Source organism: Lissotriton helveticus, chromosome 5_1 (genome assembly GCF_964261635.1).
Source record: "Lissotriton helveticus chromosome 5_1, aLisHel1.1, whole genome shotgun sequence".
NCBI classification, from domain to species: Eukaryota; Metazoa; Chordata; class Amphibia; order Caudata; family Salamandridae; genus Lissotriton; species Lissotriton helveticus.
In genome coordinates, this window is record NC_136065.1 from 1,062,296,994 (window position 1) to 1,062,319,182 (window position 22,189).

General features: G+C 48.2%; 1 protein-coding gene across 1 annotated transcript in view; it reads left to right on the forward strand.

The window, feature by feature from the left end:
• OGA (O-GlcNAcase) overlaps positions 1-22,189 on the forward strand; it is a 621,684-nt gene that overhangs the window by 75,780 nt on the left and 523,715 nt on the right. Inside the window, 1 exon segment of the mRNA XM_078643616.1 lies at positions 8,288-8,385. Within this exon segment, the coding sequence (XP_078499742.1) occupies positions 8,288-8,385 (98 nt within the window).

Below are 22,189 nucleotides of genomic sequence, written 5' to 3' on the forward strand. Positions count from 1 at the left end.
TTTTTTTATGATTTTAAGGATCAGAGCAGAAAATCTGTTAATTCAATTCCGATTATAGATCATATTTGGGAAGAAGGGGCGAAGATAATGAAGACTCCCTTCTCAATTCTGGTGATTGTACCTAGAATCGACAAGAAACATAAGGCGTCAGATGATGCTCCTGCCTGCCTTTCTGGGCACCCTAGACCAGATTCCGTCATCTCACAGGCGGCCCAACGGAAATCTCGAAATCCATCTTTCCCAATAACAGCTCCACCAGACAAGGATGGTAGGCACCTTGACAACATTGATTAACACTTTACCACCATGGCGGGCGCTACAGTTGTTGCCACAAAATCTTTAGCGATTTTAGGCAGATATGACCGGCAATTGTGGTCAGACATTTCACCTTATCTTGAGTATCTGCCTGAAGATAAAAAGCAGGAAGCGAGGAAAATGCTTCTGGAGGGCGAAAGGGCTTCTTCAGAAATTATCGATATCTCTATGGATATGGCTTCTTTGGGTTTTCGGCAACTTGCTGGAGCAGCGACCCTTAGCAGTCAGGGTTGGCTGAAGTCTACTAACTTTCGCCCAGAGGTCCAAACAAAGATTCTGGATATGCCCTTTGAAGGAGACCTATTATTTGGCAAGCACATAGATGATGCATTGCAGGAAATCAAAAAAGATACGGATACTGCTAGGGCATTGGGTACCTTGCAGTACAGAAAAATGCTGTTTCGGGGAGCAAGAGGCAGAGGCTCCTATTCCTTTCGTGGAGGATATCAAAAATACCAACAAGGTGGTCAAGGTAGATATGAATACCATTAGCAGCAACAGCAGCAGTTCTATAGGAATCCCCCAGCGGCCGCTTACAGACAACAAGGCAGAAGACGCCAACCTCAAGGCAGAGACTCTGCTAGAAAACAGTGACAATCTTGTAACACCTGCACCAGATATGCCACAAGTATACAAAATTCCAGATATATCCAAGCGTATCAAAAATTGGGAGAAAATAACCACAGACAAGTGGGTTCTGGATATAATAAAATTTGGTCACACCCTGGAGTTGATCAATTCCCCCCTCCTCATCCACCTGTGAAGAAAAACCCACCGCATTTTGCTCTGCTCAGAAAGGAAGTAAAAACCATGCTTTCGAAGGGAGCAATAGAGAAATTTCCTCATTCTCAATTGGGGAAGGGATTTTATTCTCGCATTTTTCTCATAAGAAAAAAGTCTGGGGAATGGAGACCAAACTTGGATCTAAGAAAACTGAACAAATACCTTCAGAAAAAGTCCTTCCGCATAGTGACACTACAGGAAGTCCTTCAGCTTTTGGATCATGTGGACTTCATGACCACGGTGGATCTCCAGGATGCGTACTTCCACATCCCATTCCATCCCAAACACTGAAAATTCCTAAGATTTACTGTGACAGGTGTACATTTCCAATTCAAAGTCCTCCAATTTGGCCTATGCTCAGCTCCAAGAGTCTTTACCAAATTCCTCGCTCCAGTAGCAGCTCATCTCAGGCTGCTGGGCATCCAATTATTCCCGTATTTGGACGATTGGCTAATAAAGGCTCCTTCTTTTCGTCAGGCTTCTCAAGCAACCGCAAAATGCCTGCAGGTTTTTTCTCTTTAGGACTATCTCTGAATGTCAAAAAGTCAGTCCTCTACAATCCAGAGTACATGCGCATTCCACCAGAAAGATTGCAACTTCTGCGGCCCTATTTGCAGGAGTGTATCTGCCAGACATTTGCATGGCAGCGACGTGGAAAAATGTGCACACTTTTACTAGACATTATTGTGTAGACACAGCATGGCGAGATGATGCAGCAGTGGGACAAGCAGTTCTACGCCATTTATTTCATGAAGGTATTTGTCCAAATATATATATATATATATATATATATATATATATATATATATATATATATATATATATATATATATATATATATATCCACAGTCCTGAGGTGCCAGAAACAACGAACGGACACAACCAGGTACAGACCACACAACGAGGAGTTAGAAGTAGATGAAGTGCTTTAATCCATAGACGGGGACAGCAACATGACGCGTTTCGTCCGGGAAACCCGGACTTGACAGCGTTATATATTATTTTGCATTAAAATATACACGTATACATTCGGAAGTGTGTATATATATATATATATATATATACACTTTCGAATGTATACGTGTATATTTTAATGCTAATGTTCTTGCATTATTTGCATACTGTCTTGTCATAGGCATGCTTTGTTTCAAATCTTTGCAATCATTCAAATCTTATGGTTAATATTAAAAAAATAGGGGCAGAGCCCACAGAGGATGTGAGGTTCCATCCTGAGCAACGCATCTTGTCACAAGTACTGCTCGCTATTCTGATACAAGCATGTAAATCTATGAAAGATTCTACAATGGAGAAAAAACTAGTTACCTGAACACAGTGGTTCTCCAGTATTATCTTTCATAGATTCACATGTGGCTCGCCCACCTCCCCGTTACTCAGGTAGACCTCTTATCTCTAGGTATATCCTTGGCTCTCACTTGGGGCTGGAAATCCGAGGTATGATTGCTCTGCTGGGGAGTGTGATGTCCAGGCTGGCAGCTGATTGGCTGAGTTTTGGACCAAATAGTGATGAGGTTTGGCTACCAAATATTATGGTTTCTTATGGGATTTTCTATGCAGTTTTTACTCTGTGATCCTGCTGTGGTCATTCGGTTACCGTGAGTCTCCCACCATGACGACTGGGAAGAAACAAGCATGTGAATCTAGGAAAGATAATACTGGAGAACTATAGTGTACAGGTAAGTAACTATTTTTTCAGTTTTTTTTCCTTGTTCACCTGATGCTGTACGCTTTCATGAAGGGCTTTGCTGCAGCCGTTTCCCCATAGGTCACAGGTGCACAGCGATAAACACAACACATTCTGTTAGAGAAGCATCGTATATATTCCCCTTCCACAGCAACCCATCCCGCCACTTGAACAACCTTGTAACACTCGATGTGTTTGTGGATTTACATGAAGACAAAAAAGGATTTGTTTCCAACTTAAATATGCACCCGTCGATGTAAGCATTTTTTCTCTCTCGGTATTCAGTAAAAAAAAAATGTGCGTGCAATTTCTGTGCTTCTGATTTCCTCATCTCTCACTTCCCCCGATCTCCAACTTGATGACTGTTGGAACGCGGTTGACATGTCTAGTGGAAATGGTTGCAATCGCCTGACTCTCCATTTGTACCCCCCAACCCAGTCTCCCCCATCGCCCCAACAGAGGTGCAGAGGATGCCCGGAAAGGGGCACAGCACCTTTAACTGAACATTACTGGAATTCATCTCTAGCGGTAGTTGGTTTAGTGGTGCGTTACTTTTGAATTGCAGCTCCTAATGTTCCTAGGTCCATGCGGGAGTGATCATCCAGTCAAATGTTTTTGCTTTGCATTCTGGGGCTTGTAGTCCTTCCATGTGGAACCTGGACAACGTATTGGTGAGGTCACATACACCTTGTTGCCTCATAAAGTGGCCCAGGCCAACCCCTCAGAAGATGTTTCTGAGATTATTGGAACAGCCGGATCACAGTACTTCTGGTGCGAGGGTTCATTCCAAGGAAATCTGCACTTTTCAAAACATCATGAATACACAAGCATTTACAATGCAATGGTCTCGGCATTATTAAAGGTAGAGCTATAGACATTGCTTTTGTTTTTTTTTTTAAATCATAAATTAATGGCATTGTCATTTACATTGTCAATAGCTTAATCGTTAAATAAATGGCATTGCCATTTACAATGCCAATAGCTTAATCGCTCGCAAATGCATGACCTATTACATTTACACCCACACAGAGCCAAACACATACACAGCCACCCTCACACAGACAGAGCCACCCACACATAGAGCCCCCTACAAAAAAAGCTATCCACACAGAGCCACACACACACACACACACACACACATAGCCACACACACACACACAGCCCCCCCACACACACTCAGAGACCCCCACACACACAGAGCCCCCCCACACACACAGAGCCCCCCACACACACAGAGCCCCCCCACACACACAGAGCCCCCCCCACACACACAGAGCCCCCCCACACACACAGAGCCCCCCACACACACACACAGCCCCCCCCACACACAGCCCCCCCCACACACAGCCCCCCCCACACACAGCCCCCCCCACACACAGCCCCCCACCACAGCCCCCCACACACAGAGCCCCCCTTCACACAGAGCCCCCCTTCACACACACAGCCCCCTTCACACACAGCCCCCCCACACACACACAGCCCCCCCCACACACACAGAGCCCCCCACACACACGCAGAGCCCCCCACACACAGAGCCTCCCCCACACACAGAGCCTCCCCCACACACAGAGCCCCCCCACACACAGAGCCCGCACCACACGCACCGAGCCCGCACCACACGCAGAGCCCCCCACACACACACACGCAGAGCCCCCCACACACACACGCAGAGCCCCCCACACACACACGCAGAGCCCCCCACACACACACGCAGAGCCCCCCACACACACACGCAGAGCCCCCCACACACACACGCAGAGCCCCCCCCACACACACACGCAGAGCCCCCACACACACACACGCAGAGCCCCCACACACACACGCAGAGCCCCCACACACACACACGCAGGGCCCCCCACACACACGCAGGGTCCCCCCCCCCCACACGCAGGGTCCCCCCCCCCACACGCAGGGTCCCCCCCCCCCACACGCAGGGTCCCCCCCCCCACGCAGAGTCCCCCCCCCCACACGCAGAGTCCCCCCCCCACACGCAGAGTCCCCCCCCCACACGCAGAGTCCCCCCCCCACACGCAGAGTCCCCCCCCCACACGCAGAGTCCCCCCCCACACGCAGAGTCCCCCCCCACACGCAGAGTCCCCCCCCACACGCAGAGTCCCCCCCCCCACACGCAGAGTCCCCCCCCCCACACGCAGAGTCCCCCCCCCACACGCAGAGTCCCCCCCCCACACGCAGAGTCCCCCCCCCACACGCAGAGTCCCCCCCCCACACGCAGAGTCCCCCCCCCACACGCAGAGTCCCCCCCCCACACGCAGAGTCCCCCCCCCACACGCAGAGTCCCCCCCCCACACGCAGAGTCCCCCCCCCACACGCAGAGTCCCCCCCCCACACGCAGAGTCCCCCCCCCACACGCAGAGTCCCCCCCCCCACACGCAGAGTCCCCCCCCCACGCAGAGTCCCCCCCCCCCACGCAGAGTCCCCCCCCCCACGCAGAGTCCCCCCCCCCACGCAGAGTCCCCCCCCCACGCAGAGTCCCCCCCCCACGCAGAGTCCCCCCCCCCCCGCAGAGTCCCCCCCCCCACGCAGAGTCCCCCCCCCACGCAGAGTCCCCCCCCCACGCAGAGTCCCCCCCCCCCACGCAGAGTCCCCCCCCCCCACGCAGAGTCCCCCCCCCCCCACGCAGAGTCCCCCCCCCCCACGCAGAGTCCCCCCCCACACACGCAGAGTCCCCCCCACACACGCAGAGTCCCCCCCCGCACACGCAGAGTCCCCCCCCGCACACGCAGAGTCCCCCCCCACACACGCAGAGTCCCCCCCCACACACGCAGAGTCCCCCCCCCACACACGCAGAGTCCCCCCCCACACACGCAGAGTCCCCCCCCACACACGCAGAGTCCCCCCCCACACACGCAGAGTCCCCCCCCACACACGCAGAGTCCCCCCCCACACACGCAGAGTCCCCCCCCACACACGCAGAGTCCCCCCCCCCCACACGCAGAGTCCCCCCCCCACACACGCAGAGTCCCCCCCCCACACGCAGAGTCCCCCCCCCCACACGCAGAGTCCCCCCCCACACACGCAGAGTCCCCCCCCACACACGCAGAGTCCCCCCCCACACACGCAGAGTCCCCCCCCCACACACGCAGAGTCCCCCCCCCACACACGCAGAGTCCCCCCCCCACACACGCAGAGTCCCCCCCCCACACACGCAGAGTCCCCCCCCCACACGCAGAGTCCCCCCCCCCCACACGCAGAGTCCCCCCCCCCCACACGCAGAGTCCCCCCCACACACGCACACAGACAGGAGAGCAAGCACAGCGAGGGGGTAGGAGAACAAGCACAGTGTTAACAGTGCTAACCACCGTGCTGCGGAGAGCTACAACAGTATCAGAGCCAGCAACGGAAGAGCCAGTCAGAGCGCCCTGACAGATGGGCAAACCCTGGCAAAATAAACCAATAGGTAGCACTGTCAGCAGTCCGGCCATCCCAACAGTGAGCGGTGACTACTGCAGTGCCTTGTGACCAAAATACACCAAAGTGCAAGCTCGTTGCCAGCCTACAGAGGGGGCTACGCAGCACTGTAAGAAGAACCGGGCAAGAGCAGCCTTCCCTTGGGACAACCAACGCTCTAGTGGTCACAATTCACTGAACACCGGAGGGCACTGTTCACCGGAGGGCACTGTTCCTTTGACATCTTGAATGGGTTACGGTGCACCTATCTGTTCTGCTCGCTGCCGGGATCTAGGGTGCAGTTACCTGTGTGCGTAGTGGGGGAACTAACACCTAATTAATTGGGATACCCCTCTTGAAAATGAGAAACGTTATAGCGCTGAGAATATGTGCAGGGTTCTTCTGCCTTCGCTTACCTCTATCGGACATAGTCTTCACTTGCCCCACTACGTCGGGGAGGCTCTGCTGTGCTGCTAAAGCCCTGTGGTGGAAGGAGAGTACCAGGGTCTGGGTTTTCCCTCGCATCAGACCCGCTGCCAGCTAACTGCCCCAAACAGCAAGACAGACCATGCTCCAGCCTCTTGCCCCTCTCGCCCCTCCCTCGGTGGTACCTCCCGGCTGCCATTAGAGACGAGCGGAACAATACGTGCGCGGTAGAAGCAAGGACTCGTGGAGCCGGAGGGGACGGCAAAAGGAAAACACTGAGGGGGTGACAGACCAGCCTCGCATCAACCACCGAGAGCAACCACCCATTTCAATATTATTCTGCCCCGTGTGGTTCATTAATACAGATTCCCACCCCCCGCCTTTCAGCGCAGAGTTGAGCACCCGAGTTCGCAGCAAGCGAGGCGAAACCACAGGGGGTTTGGAAGGGGGTTGGCAGAGAGATCTGAGACCAATTGCGCGCCCCTAGGCCTTTCCAATGAGTCCGTCAACAAGGCCATGTTATGTCAAAGTACCCCAAACTGCCAGCCACTACGGCCTTACCCGAAAACATAGCCAGCAGTAGCAGCCGCTCCTCCGAGGCAGCTATCCTTCCAGTCCCGGACTAGGGGCTGGTGGGGGCGTGGTCAGCAGAGCCTTGAAAAAAACTAAGTTCCACCCAAGCCATGGCAGGGATTGGCTGCCGCATTCCCTGGGCGGTCTCACACATGCAATACTGCGAGGGCAAAGGGTAGCATGTTACCCCTCACGTCAATATCTCAGTATTTCCCACGCATAGTTGTTAAAAATGTGCTGCATGGCTACACACTTGAAAGGTCCGCACACTTTCTTTTTTAAAAGTCGCTGCTTGTTTGATTTACTTTTGGCCAATCACTCTCCAGGTGAGCACTTTAGCAGTGTGCCCTAGCTGCCCCCTCCCTCCCTCCCTCCCTCCCCCCCTCCCCCCTCCCTCCTTCCTTCCCTCCCTCCCTTCCCTCCCTCCCTCCTTCTTGGTAGGTAAAAGGCATTGGCGTTTACAGTGACAAAAGCTATAATTTAAAAAAAAAAAAGCGAGACTTTTTGCTTTTCCAATGCTTGTTTGTTCAGGTGCGTTCACACAGATTTATTCCTTTTCATGCTGTTGTCGGGCTATAGTTGCACTATGTTTTCACTGTTACACTTTAGACTAAAATGTGAGAGATAATTGCGGTTATATTGCTGCCTCTAGCTGTTTTACGATTTTATTTTGATCCTAAACAAATGTGGCTTGAATTGTTTAAATGTATTCTTTCAAGCACTGCCCGATTCTTCTTGCAACCACCCATTTCCAGAACTGAATCTGGCGGGAGAGTGCCAAAGTTGATTATTAAAGGCTGCACCTATGTAGGTTCAACATTGGAAGTTTGTTTTATAACTGTTTGTATAATATGCAAACTATGGTGCCTGGAATAGGATTTAGCTAAGTTTCTATAATGCTCCAGCTTGTATTCTAATTCCCAAGCACTAACTTTAGTATCTGTGCATAAAAGGATTCTGCTGTTTGACCATTCTATCATTCCCACTGTCTTTCCCCGATTGTGAATTTCCTGGAGACATTTTTACAGCCCTGCTTAATGTTTCTCCTTAAATTCTTACTGTTTACATTTTTATCTGTAGGCTTCAGAAATGGGGACTGAATACTTACCTGTATGCTCCAAAGGATGATTACAAGCACAGGATGTTCTGGAGAGAAATGTACTCCGTGGAAGAAGCTGGTACTTTTTAGTGCTTCATACTCATGTTTTGTTTTTCCACTCAGGTCATTGTATAGATTATTACTGTGCAGATCAGTGATGCTATTTCTATTGTATACTTTGAATACAATGCTCCTGTTCTCGGGCTGAGCTTGTCTGTAAATACATTTTTGTGGATGATATCTACAGCAGATTAATAGCCCTTCTGTACTAATAATCACTGTAGCTTGCTGTTTACCCAATCAACATCTGATGAGTCCAACATACTAATTTAACTCAAATAATCCAACATTGACAAAACTGATACCTCTGGATTATTGCTGAAAGTGCTTGGATGCTTTCATCCATGGAGTCACTCATCCATCTATGGACTCATCCACGCTTCCTTACACTTGTGCATCTTTTATCCACCCAATTTACTCATTCTTCTGTTCACCTTTTGGCCAATCACAATGCCATCCAAATCCACCAATCCGTGAAATGGCACTTTTAATTTCAGTTGGGCATTTTAGTTTAGCAGCTAGCGTGTGAGTGCTACTGGTAGTGTTTCTCTGATAGTCTGCGAGGGTTGTGAGTGCTGTCAGTAGTATGTGACTGCTAATCCATGAGATGTATTAGTGCTTCTGGTAGTATGCAACTGCTAGTTTGTACGGGAAAAAAGATGGTTACAGTGGTGCGACACTGCTGCTCTCCGATAGGATAATGTGTGTGCAGTAGTCTAAGGGATGCGAGTCTTTCTGGAATATGTGAATGCTTTTTCAATAGGTCTGGGAGACTAATTCCTGTTGACTTTTCTCTCAGGTTATAGCTAAAGATACGATGGTTGAGTCATAATCTTGACGCATTACTTCATAAGTGGTTCATAAGCAGCGTTGTTTTCCTTCTCTTGTGAGCTTCATTGTCTTTTCAACGCTGCAGCTATGTACTTTTGAATACCCTTTCCCAGTGACCACAGCCAGGCTGCCCCACCCATTGCGACCCCAAATTATGTACATGATCGTTGAGGTTTACTTTCTTTATCAAGCACAAGTTACACAAGTGATTAGTCTTGGTCCCATTGACCCTCGTAGCTTGGTATTCGCGCTCTTGCCTCACGTAAATAACTTCAAAGCGGTGTCTCGAAAATGACTGAGGCTTGTCCCAGTGCACCATCCCAAACACACTAATGCTCCCCTGCATGCGTGCTCAGTGTGCATATAAAGCAGTGGCCTTCATGTGCAGGGTACTTGTGTGGAATGTTGAGCATGACTTAGAACCTCGTTTGATTCCATGAAGAATTACATACTGTGCATTTTCTGAAGAACACCTACTTGTACATGCACCAAAGATCACCATACTCACTCACTAAGTAAACTAGCGCAGTTTAGATCAGACACATGGTTGTCATATCATTCTGGATTGGAAGGGCAGCAATAGAATACATACCTTAATCTTTAGTGTGGAAGGGGCAGGGAGCTCATTGGAGCTGGAGCATGCACTGCTTTCCAGTCAAGTCAAATGCTGCTGCTTTTTACATTTGGATGCAGTGCTGCCTTAATAGTAGGGGATCTTAATGTATCATGATATACTGTACCAGTACTGCTGCTGCTGGCTCAACCGGTGTGATGCACTTTGACTGTCTTTGCAGCAAGGACTGGCCTTTGTGACTCTAGGGTAAATGGACAGTGGAGTTTGCTTCATCTAAGGTACCTTACTTAACAGACCACTATAGTTTTAATAGTTAAATCATTTTTTATGTATTTATGTTCATATGTATATTTGTATGAAATCGTGTGTGTATATACAATTTTTTTTAAAAAATTTATTTGGAATATAAGTATTCTTGAACCAGTTAGCTCCCCATTGACGGTAACGTCCATCTTGAGGGCGATGAGGCATGAATGGCACAAGAAAGTGCACTGCTCTTTCCACCATCGCAAGGAGAGGAGAGCGAAGCAGGAATTAATCTACCTCTCATTAGAACCAGTGCTTCAAACTCCAGGTGAGCTAAACTGATAGAAACAACATGTTACACTTTAACAGCTACCATCAAACTTCGCTAAAAAAGCATTTACCTATATCACCAATCATGAGAGCCAAAAGAATAACATCAGATCCCATAACATCACAATTACGGATAATGGAAATGGAAGACCGATTTAAACAAAGAGGGTACACTCAAACAATACTGGAACAACAAAAGAAAATGTGAACAAAAAACACGGGAGGAACTTTTTAAAACTTCACATAAACCAGAGAATACCAGAATGGTAATAGTTTCAAAATTTTCAACAGCCATTGTAAATATTAAAAAGATTATCAACTTATATTGGCCAAAGCTAACCAATGAACCTGACTTCAAATATGCTTTTTTGGAACCCCCAATCTTTGCCTACACTAGAGGCAAAAACATAGGAGAACTATTGAAATCACATCGAAAAACCAATATGAATCCCAAAGGCACAACTGCAGCAATTTAAATGGTGTTATACGAGGAGTGAAAATAACCCATCCAATGAAAGGATATCCAATCAAACTGTACACCACAGCTACATGTGATACGGCAAATGTAATTTACATGTTAAAATGCCCTTGCGGCAAAGTATATGTCGGCAAGATGGAAAGAAAGGTCAAGACAAGAATCACTGAACGCAAGTCAAACATACGAACAAAAAACTTGAAATCATCCGTGGCAACCCATTTTGCAGAAGCCTAACATAACATATCCCAATTGAGATATCTGATATTGGAAACTGTGGAACGCACAGGAGGAAGAGACAATAGAAAACACCTGTTGAGACGTGAAAATGTCTGGATTATGAGGTTACAATCCTGTAACCCGTATGGACTAAATGAACGTATTGAATACTCATGTTATTTATAATTCCTGTCTACAGTTTTTGAACAGGTCATCAGGTTCGGAGGTACAGATTAACAGTGGTTTGCTACACCATCCATTGTTGTGATATATTGAAACACACCACATAGTATTTTTTTCCTTTATTTTTTCCTTTTATTTTCTTTTTCTTCCTTCCAAGATTTAGTAGTTTTCATTAACCTATTTATCCGCATTTCATATCTTTTACCTAACCACCCTATCCAATATAGCCGACCCGGTTAGACTAGTCCTGTTTCCACTTTTATTACGGAAGGACGCAGTTTTCAAAACACACACACACACACTGCTCGCATTACCTAGCACCCGTACTCCACAATCGGGGAAGACGAGCATCTGAACAAGTTACTCGGGGACGACATAGAATGTAAGTGGCACTGCCAGCGTTCATTTATTCATACGCGAGTATTTTTACAGCGATTGTAAGGTTTCCATACCGAGTGTAATGTTCTCATACCGGCTATGCATGACGGCTTCGTAATTTTAACACATTGCCCCATTGTCATTTACAGACGTTAGAAAATAACAGAACGCCACAATACGCAATAGTGAGTACACGTTTGCGAAACCGCATGAATACACACGAGCACATATAAACGGTAACGACACTACAGTCAGAGCACGGTTGAAGTCAGGCACATATTATATAGCTTGCACACAGAATGATTATCGATTTTGGTTATATTTTACAATTTATGTATCTTTTCAATTGCACAGAAATGTCTAATTACTGAATGAAATAATGAATAGTGCATAATCCATTTCATTTATAGAATTCACTCCCTGATGAAGAGTCGGTGGGCTCGAAATGCATTGGAGAATTAAGAAATGCATAAACTAATGATGATTCGTTCTAAAAACCAACTCAATTGAAATGATCAAAAGATTTCAATAAAATTCAACTGATTGAATCCAACATGGGAATTGTTAAACCTTTATTCGAATAACATTTATTGATACACATAAAACCTCCACGGAGGCACTCAGGAGCGCGCCCAAAGGGGGATGCAACCAACCCAATTGGCTGCACAGAGAGTTCCTGAAAAATGTGCATTTGACAGACAGAGGATGGGCACAGGGATACTCGGTGTAGAAACCATCTGTACCTGAATGGTACCAAGACAGCCTTTCTTCTCCACCTCAATAGAGTCACCGCTGGACTCCGCATTGTACACACGATCCAGGGGGGGAGATTGGAAACTGCCCTCGGGTGCAATTATGGGCCAAAAAGGTCAGATCGTTTAAGTCGATAATAAGGACAGGGCAATTTCTGGAAGACCTTGACCTCTTGGACATATGGAGTCTCCTGCGTCCCCTAACCAAGAAAATTCTTTTTTTTCCGGCTGTCTATGGCACTGTCATGACTAGATTTCACACCCATTTACCATCATACCTCTACCCTAGACTAGTATTCTGGAGGCGATCATGGCCAGACTGTGTAGGCATTAACAGAAATCTCTGCAAACTTATAATGAAATCCTGGTGCCTCAATATCTTCAACTATAAAATGCCCTGAGAGAAGGTGCATTGTTACCTATCTGTTAGAAATGGCATCTCCGGCTGGCTAGGGCTTGCGCCAAAACCAGTCCGAGACCACCACTCTAAGTCAGGGCAAGGGAGTTACACGCCAAGATAACCCCTGCTCACCCCCTTGGTAACGTGACACGAGCAGTAAGGCTAAACTCGGAGGCTATGTAAGTTAAGCGTTTGCGCGCGCACCCCCAGCAACAACACCCAAGGCCCACCACAAAGGAAACTCCACACAAGGTTATATATAAAAATAGCCTTTGTATTATCAAACACATTAGATAAAAACACACACTTTACAATGTGCCAACAGGCACGGGCAGAATTTACAGGGGATATGTACAGGACAGGGCAACATGGACCACTGTCTGGAATATGCACTTTTAGTCTTAGAATACTTGTTAGAAATAGCACTTGGTACAGAGAATAATAATCACTTTAGTACAAAATAGAAAATAGAGCACACAACCAGTAACAACTGGTAACAGGTAAGTACCACCCACGAAACCCTAACCACCTTAGGAATGTATCACGCAGGGAACCAGGACCTCACTAGCAACACCTGTACTAGGAAGAACAACCACCTAAGTATCACACTACAGTTAGGGGTATAGGCATAAGAACATTACACATGATGCATCACAACATTCAGAGGTGTAGGGAAAAACACATGACGCATAAAACACATTCAGAGGTGTAGGGAAAAGCACATGACGCAAAAAACAATTGCGCGGAAATTACATATGCCACAACCTGTGATTGTCCCCAGGCCAACTGACCTCTCTGGGGCTAGGACGCCCTGTGTCCGCAATGTCAGGGGCTTAAACGGAGCAGCTGCCCACTAAGTGCTGGGCAGCTGTGGAGATGATGTGGCCAACACGGGGGAGCCTCGCAGGCTCTGGCCACCAAGACACTCGTGTCCCTGTGAGCCTCGTGGGCTCGAGAATAACCTGTGGGGCAAGTGGGAGCGGCCCGCTGCCTTCCGGGGCCGCTCTACCATGAAAGAACAATGCCCCCTTTGACGTTGGAGTCCCTCTCGGGGGACTCGAGAACCAGTGCACCCTTCAAGAGCCTCGAGGGCCCTAGAACAAATATGCCCCCAAGAGCCTCTCTGGGCTCGTCAACAAATGGGCCGCCTGGGTGGAGCCTCTCGGGGCTCAAAAACAAAGCAATGTCCCTGAGCCTCTCTGGGCTCTTCAACAAATATGCCCGGTCGTTGGAGTCCCTCCCTGGGGGACTCGAAATCAAGTAAGGCCCCACGGGTCTCCCAACACTACAGCCCTCTCACTGGAGGGGCGGGGCGGGCACCGGCAATGCGCCCCGACACCCCCCTCTCCTTCGCGGGCACTCACCGGGTCTCGCGGCGGCTGGGGTTGGAGAGCTCCCGCTCCTCGGGGCTCTCCTACGTCGCGGTCTCCGCTCGTCCCTCGGGGCTCTCCCTCGCTCTTGGGAGCCCTGGGGGGGGGGGGGGGGCGGAGGCGATCACACCGGCAGTGCAGGAGCGCAGGGTAGTATCCCGCTGCTTCCTGCTTCTCTCGCTGGGGGCAGCCAATCCCCGCTCAGGTCGCCCGGCGAGCTCCTGCAGCCTCAACCAATGGCAGCGCGGCTCCCGGGTGACGTCAGCGGCTGCTCCCTCGGCTTCTCCTCGGCCCCGGTGCTGCGACGGTGATTTCGGGGGCCAAGACGAGGGGTGGGCTCCCTCGCTCAAATATCAATAAATGCCGACAATGTCCCTCGCGGGGTGGGCACCCGTCAGGGGTCAAATTAAACTTAGGAACCTGGCACCATGCGGTGTTGGCAGCCGCAAAAGTGGAAGTAAAGCACTTCTCAGGCGCTAGTGCCCCCAAAGTCTAGCACAAAGTCCTTCAGGAGGTGGGGGGCAAGGCTGGGCCCAGGATCCAGCTCACAGGGCCCTCCTGGCAGGGAGGCAATCCCCAGTGGCGGTCCTCCTGGCGCCCAGCAGCAGCAGGCCCCCCTCCAAAATAAGATCAGCAAGGAACATTTTGTAAGAGGTCACAGCCTCTTTTTATACAGTAAATCCCTTTGTCTCAGGGTGCAGGGTGGGGGAAAAACCAGTTGCAGCTGGTTTTGGAGCACTTTGTTTTCCTCAGCCACCCTTTCCATTCACTAGGCAGGCTAGGGTCATTAGATGCACCACAGGGGGCGGAGCCAGCATTGTGTGGGGAAAGCCCAGCCCTATTCAGGTCCTAGGTGTACTCCTCCCTCACATCACTCATGCTAATCTCAACACTCACCACCGGGGCAGACCCATCACGACTCATGGAGTCAGGCTCATCAGCCAGCTCCAGCCAATCACAAGCCAGACACAAATTACACAACCATGCCAACTTCTAGAAGTGGCACTTCCACACTAGACACAATCACGCCGCACACATCATCGCGCAGCATTCAGTCACACGAGTCCGCACATACCAAACTCGCACCTGCACTCCCCACGCATCAGGAACTACCAGGGACACATACATTCCCCATTAATTCCTATGGGAGGGCAGGCCAACCTCACCACACGCACGCACTTTACCCTGGGTAAAGTGCGCCGAAACCAAAAATCACTATCACCAGGTCACCATTAAAAAGTTAAGGGGTGAACCTGAGAGTAGGGCCAAGTCCAATACTATCTGAAAGAAAACAAGGGTTCAGTGAAATCAGCACAAATCTTATGGGTAGCAGCCAAAGCTACTCTTAAAGATCAAGTGATGAAGATCTGCATTGCCCAACAAATGAAGGTCTTAACAGTAGACCACAGTAGAGCATGATATTAAATCACTCGCAAGAAAATAACCTTTAACCAAGAATAGAAATAAGTTGGAAGGTGCAAAAATCGATCTGAATAATCTTTTTTACCAACAAGGCAGAATGTTTGGTTTAGAAACTTTAAAGCACAACACTATGAGCACGGAGACAAGGCGGGCAACTTTTAGCCTCACAACAACTGAGACCAATATAGGCAATGAAGGCTTTCCCAAGGTTAACAAGCATTGGTAAAGCACAATAGGTTTCGCCTATGCAAGAGCCATTGGCTTTGCCAATGTGTTTTAGCCATGTTGTACACCAGCGTGGCTGCTGTTCAGCATGGCTCAAAGTTAGTGGCATAGAGGAAAGTGGAGTGGTGTGTCGTAGAGAAAATGACAAAGAGTAGAGTATTGTAGAGGGCGGTGGCAGAGCATTGTGTATTGGAAGGGCATAGCTCGGAGTCACGCAGAGTTGCATGGATTAGAGTGGACTGGTATAGAGTGCATTGGTGTAGAATGTTGCAAAGTATAGTAACAGATTGTAATTGCTTAGAATACAGTGGCATGCAGTGCAGCATTGTAGAACGCAGTGGCATAGATTAGAGTGGTGTGGCCTGGCACAGAGTGGAGTGGTGCAGATGTATAGAGTAGTGTGACGTAGAGTTGAGTGATTTAAAGGGCAGTGGTGCAGAGTAGAGTCGAGGGGTATAGAGTAGAGTGGTTCAGAGTAGAGTATCAAGTGCAGCAGCATAGAGTTTTCAATTCCTACATCACGTAAGTCTCTGCTTCTTGAGCAACGCCCATTTAATGCTGAATTTTGTCATATGCTACACAAGCGTTAAATCTTGGTGGAATCTTTTAACTGGTGCATTCCTGTTTCAGGGATACATTGGCATGAACTTAGGGCAAGTGGTGCTGAAATCTTTGCTCGTAGGAAAACATTATTTAATTGTTATATGCTCCCAAAGATAGTATTGCTTGAATAATTATTTACGTAGGAATCATTGTTGCTATTCATCCGTATCGTTGCCAATCATCAGTATCGTCCAATGTTTCTCATCCATCCACTTCTTACTGCCTTTCCATTTTGGAGGCAGTACATTCCCCATGTCTATATGGGAAACTGCATTAACAATGCGGTCTAAACCACGTATGCCATTACAACGCAAGCGTTACCACGCTTGACTTTCCCACACATGTTCCTTTACCACGCATGCCTTTACAATGTAAATTATTGTAAAGGCATGTGTGGTAAAGGCAGTCGGCGCTGTAGATTCAGAGCGGATGGGCGGGGGGTGGCAGGTGTTTGACACTTCCTGCTCGGATGACAATGGAAGTCACAGTTTGGTGAGTAGTTGTTTTCTATTTTCAGGACTGGTCTCATTACTTTTCAGGGCTCGGGCTGTGTTTTAGGGCTCAGGGTAGGGGGCGCTTTTAGGGCGGGGCAGTTTTAGGGCTCAGGGCGGTGGCTGGGGTGATGTTAGGGCTGAGTTCTGGGTAGTTTTTTGGGCTGGTGGCCGGTTTAGTTGTTTGGATGGCTGGGGTGTTTTTAGGGCTGGGGTCGGGGTCATTTTCAGGGGACTGAAACTCTTTGTAGGTCTCACCTACTGATAGTTATGATATTGAGTACCCATTGTTGACAAAACAGTAGTACGGAGTGAGTTTTGGGTCATCTCTTTTGCTCATGACTGGGTTATTGTCCATCTCAGTTGGATGTTCATGATTTCGCCACCCCTAAATTATAGCTCATTTACCATAGTTGTGATTGGATGAGTTGTATCCATCTACTGTTGACATGAGGGAACAGTTTTTATCATCTTGTCATTTAGCATTTCTTTCCTTTCTCTCCGGTCTACTTCACCCCAGCCCACTGCTCATCTTTGGCTCCCAAATTTCACTATTTAGAAGAAATGTTTTCTTGATAATTGGCGCATAAGGGCCAGCAGCTTTACACTGCTACCATACCATTATTTTCCCTTGTTTCATGTTGCTTTCCTCCTGTGCTTCATAAATGACTGAACATTTTAAAGGATTACTGGGTACGCACCGCAGCTGCTGACCACTACCAGGTGCTCACTTATTTTCTTTGTGCAGCAGCGACTGCATGAATTTAAAAGAAGACTTTTTTTTTAATAGTCTTTATTCTGTTATATTGTGACCATGAAGGCACATACAAAGCTTAGAAACATTTCCTTAAAAAGATGCATTAAGACAGATAAGATGCGTATTACGGAATAAAAATTAAACTTGCAAGAAGATATACTAAAACAGCTGACATTCTAAAAGGCAGAGGCTAGCTTAAGCAGTATTTATGTAACTAAGGGGGGGGGGCAAATAACTCTGTACAAAAGGTGCCCCACGAGGGAGGGATTGTAGCTATTATTGCGTCAACAATAGTATATTACTTACTGTTGGACTTTTACAGTCCCTTTACTTAAATTCTAAGAATGTCAAAAGCACTACCCCGGATAACTGCAACTTTGGTTTTATTCGTATATTTTTTTCTCTTAACTACAAATATTCAACCAATGCAGAATTTATACACTCTTTCCCCATGTGCTTTTTCAAAGGCAAAATGATGGCCCGTGTAATCTTTTGTATACAGAGTCCATTTCCTAGGTCGTCCACTTGTGTGTACAATTATCACCCAATCTAATGTCCAAGACCTATATAGTGTTATCCTTTATTGGCGTTTTTCAAAATTATTCTTTTCCATCTCTTGTGGACTCATTGTATAGAAAAAGAAGTCTACGCGTTTCGGCCTTTTGAGTCTCTGGCCTCCTCTGGACTATACAAGGCGAGTTTTACCTTTCTGTAATCAAGTAAACCACTCCTTGCTGAGCGTGCTTCCAGCAGCGTTTTCCACAGTTAACGTCCGCATTTGATAGTCAAGTCCATGAAGTCGAGGTGGATGGATTCAGGCCTAGCAACCTTATACTTGATGATCAAATATTGGTTGAAGCATTGGACCGTCGAGCTACCCTGCCTGAATCCATATTGTACATCAGAGATAATATTGTGCTCATCTGCCTAGCTCATCAGCCTATCAATCACCACCATGCCCATGTCCTTTACCACTGTATTGATCAGAGAAATAGGACGGTTCAGCCCTGGTGCTTTATCACATGATAGGACCTGAATATCTTTCGTCAGTTCCTCTAGTGGAAAAACAATGTCTGGTCATCCAGAAAATGATGCACCCGGTGTGACGCCATCTGACTCGCCATTAAAGATCTCCTCAAAGTGTGCCACCAGACATTTGAATAGGGAACATTCAGAGAGCGGAAGCCAATGTAATGTTTTTAACAATGGGGTGGCATGGTAGTGTTTAGGGAAATTATAAACTAACCTTGCAGCCTGGTTCTGGGTTAGTTGGAGACGGCGGAGCTCGTATGCAGGAATACCAGCATACAGAGCATTTCCGTAATCCAAACGGGATATGACCATGGGTAATAGGATACGTTTTAATGCTGCAATAGAAAAGAAACGAGAAACTTTACGTATAGTGCGTAGCTTGAGAAAGCAAGATGACACCACCGCACTAATTTGGGAGTGCATGGAAAGATCACTGCTAACTCTAACACCAAGGTTTTTAACAGAAGGAGAGGGAGGGGAGCCCAAAGAAGAGGGCCAAAAGGAGGAAGACCTGGGACTGGAGGCCCCATGGGTAAGCACCAACTCGGTCTTATCGGGGTTAAGTTTAAGATGGTTGACATTCATCCAGTCACTGATAAAGGTCATGATTGATTGATTGAAAGTTAAGAGCAGAAGAAGGAAGAGAAGAAATATTGAAAATGAGTTGAAGGTCATCGGCGTAATTGAACACCGGGACATCTAATTTCTGAAGAGCGGAAATTGGAGGAAAGATATAGAGATTGAAAAGAAGAGGAGAAAGAGAGACGACCCTTGGGGAACACGGCAGGTGATAGAGCGCGGAGCAGCAGAGAAGCCCGCCAACTGGACCGCCTGCTGGCGATTCTCCAAAAACGAGGTAATGCACGCCAAGGCGGGTCCCCGAATGCCCGCGCTCTCGCTCGACACGATCGATCAAGATAGTATGATTGACCGTGTCAAAGGCAGCAGACAGATCCAGGAGAACCAGGGCCTGAAAAGAATTAGCATCGGCGCCGCCTCTAAGCTCGTCCAGCACCGAGAAGCCTGCCTGATGGGGATCTAGAAAGTGCGTATTCTCAATAAAGGAACTGAGACATGTAGTAACATGACTCTCCAAGATATTCCCCAAGAAAGGGAGCAAGGAAATGGGACGAAAGTTAGATAGGGAGGACGGATCGGCCCCAGCCTTCTTCAAAATAGGAATCATTTTTGCGGATTTGAAGAGGTCGGGCCGTCCCCTGTAAAAAGGAGTTGTTCAGGAGTTGTAATGGGGTGTCCGGGTAGACCAAGAAGATCTCTTTAAGTAGATGGGCAGGACAGCTGTCAGAAGAGGACCCGGATTTAACTTTGGTAAGTAAAGAGGAGAATGTTTCCCCAGAGATCGGGGGGAACTGCTCCAAGAGGTGAGGGATTAGGGTGGCTTAGGGCAGGAAAAAATGGGTAAAGGAGGGGGGATGTTGATTTTGATTGTGATGATTTAGTCAATGAAATAATCATTAAAAGAATTGCAGACGGCTTGCAAAGGAGACGGCTTAAGGGTAACTCTGTCGGAGGTTGACAGATCGTGAACAATAGAGAACATGTCTTTAGGCTTATTAGCAGAAAGAAGAATTTGTGAAGTGAAGTAGTCCGATTTAGCCTGCAAGATGGATTTCTTATAATCGTGTAACAAAGTGAGGTACAAAGATTTTAAGGTCGGGCAATATCTCTGCCTCCAGTGTCGCTCGGCCTGCCTGAGAGCCAATATTTTTAGATTTCTATTGGAGTCATGAGGGCGCCCCGTCCGAAGACGTTTTAAAGGGGCCGACTGATCACAGGCTGAGGAGAGCCAGCTGTTAACTGCGACAGCCTGAGAGTGGGGAGAAAGGTCAAATAGGTCAGGAGGGTGGAACAGAGCGAAGGTATGTCCACTCGTCCCCAATTTCGGGCCCAAATAATAGATGGAAGCAGAGATTTGCTAACCTGCCCTAGGTCAAAGGAAAATGAGATAAGAAAGTGATCAGACCAAGGGCATGGGCTGATAACAGGAGTAGGGATGTGCAGATTAGTTGACCAGACCTGGTCCAGGATGTGGCCAAAAGTGTGGGTCGGGGAATATATGTGCTGAGAGAGATTCAAGTTACAAAGCAGGTCAGTAAATTCTTTGGAAAGAGGGTCCTCCCGAACACCAAGACACAGCAGTTGTTTACCACCAACGTGGCCAACAATTCCTGGATTGCCTGGACAAAAAGAGGCATAGACTGCGGCAGGCGATAGACAAGAATACAAGTTAAAGGGGCCGTGGTAGAAGTAGAGCGAATGACAAGATAATCAACCGCTACAATCGTAGGGAAAGACAGAGGCAAGAACTGAAAGTTAGAATGAATGATTGTAGCAACACCACCTCCGACCTTCCCCTCCGGACGGTCGGACTGTAAGATGTAATAAGGCTCAGGGAATGCTGCTAATATATCTGGCAGGGAGTCCGATGCGAACCATGTTTTAGTAAGAAGCAATATGTCTGGTTTGACAGTGCCTAGGAATGTAAAAAGTTCGAGCTGGTGTTTTACTGCCGAACGAGTGTTGAGAAGATACACTGACGTGGAAATAGGCTGAGCCAGAGAGGGCTGAAGGGGCATATCTGCCATAACGTGGGGCAGGAAGTGATTCGGCTGGCCTAAATGAAATGGGAGGGAAGCCATGGGGCTGGGGTTTAAAATGCCCATATCCTTGATGCGTAGAAGAGTAGAATCTGGGAGGGTCCAATTACCCCAAAGTGCACCTATTCCTGGGAAGCATATCTTGAAAAATGGGCATAATGCCTGGCCCCTGGTCCCGGCCGGCTGCGGCCGGGCTTGCCTTGGCACGCCGCCGGCGCGCCCGCTGAGCGCGTCCGCTGCGTGCGCATGAGCAGGGAGTAAATGGGTCAGGACGCGCAAAGGCTAGAGCGCCGAACTGCCGACCTGCCAGGAAGTGAGTGTAACCTCCCCGGAAGCCCTCCGATCAATCGGCACACAGCCGCGTCGGACCGGGGCTAGGGGATTAAAACAAGTAAGTAAGGAAAAGGATTATTAAAATGCTAATTGCTCACACACAAGATCGTCAGGAAATGCAAAACATCCACGCGCACAACTAGCGACAGCCCTCTGCCACTGGGTACTGATTGCGTCAGCAGTCTAGATCCTCTCATGCTCTTTCTTTCAGCCTGGCCCTAAAGGGAGCCAGTTCCGCTCTACCCACCTGTCCCTTCTGTCAGTCCCTCGTTTTAGGAAACAGAAGGCTGGTGGGGCCAGATTTGCCGTGCTGGCCCCATCGTTTTGGAACTCACTCCCACTTTCCCTCAGAATGTCTCCCTCCTATCTGGAGTTCCGTAAGCAATTGAAGACTCTTCTGTTCTCCAGGTCTGTTGCAGCTTAGCTCGTTCCCCACTGACTCTCGGCTATCTAGCGCCATGGAACCGGTTTCGGTATAAGTGCGCTTTACAAATATTTTAAAATTCAAATTCAAATTCCATTTTAAAGACCTTGCGACAGGCACGAATAGTGTCCTTATCTCTGGAGACCATTTTTAGGGCTGC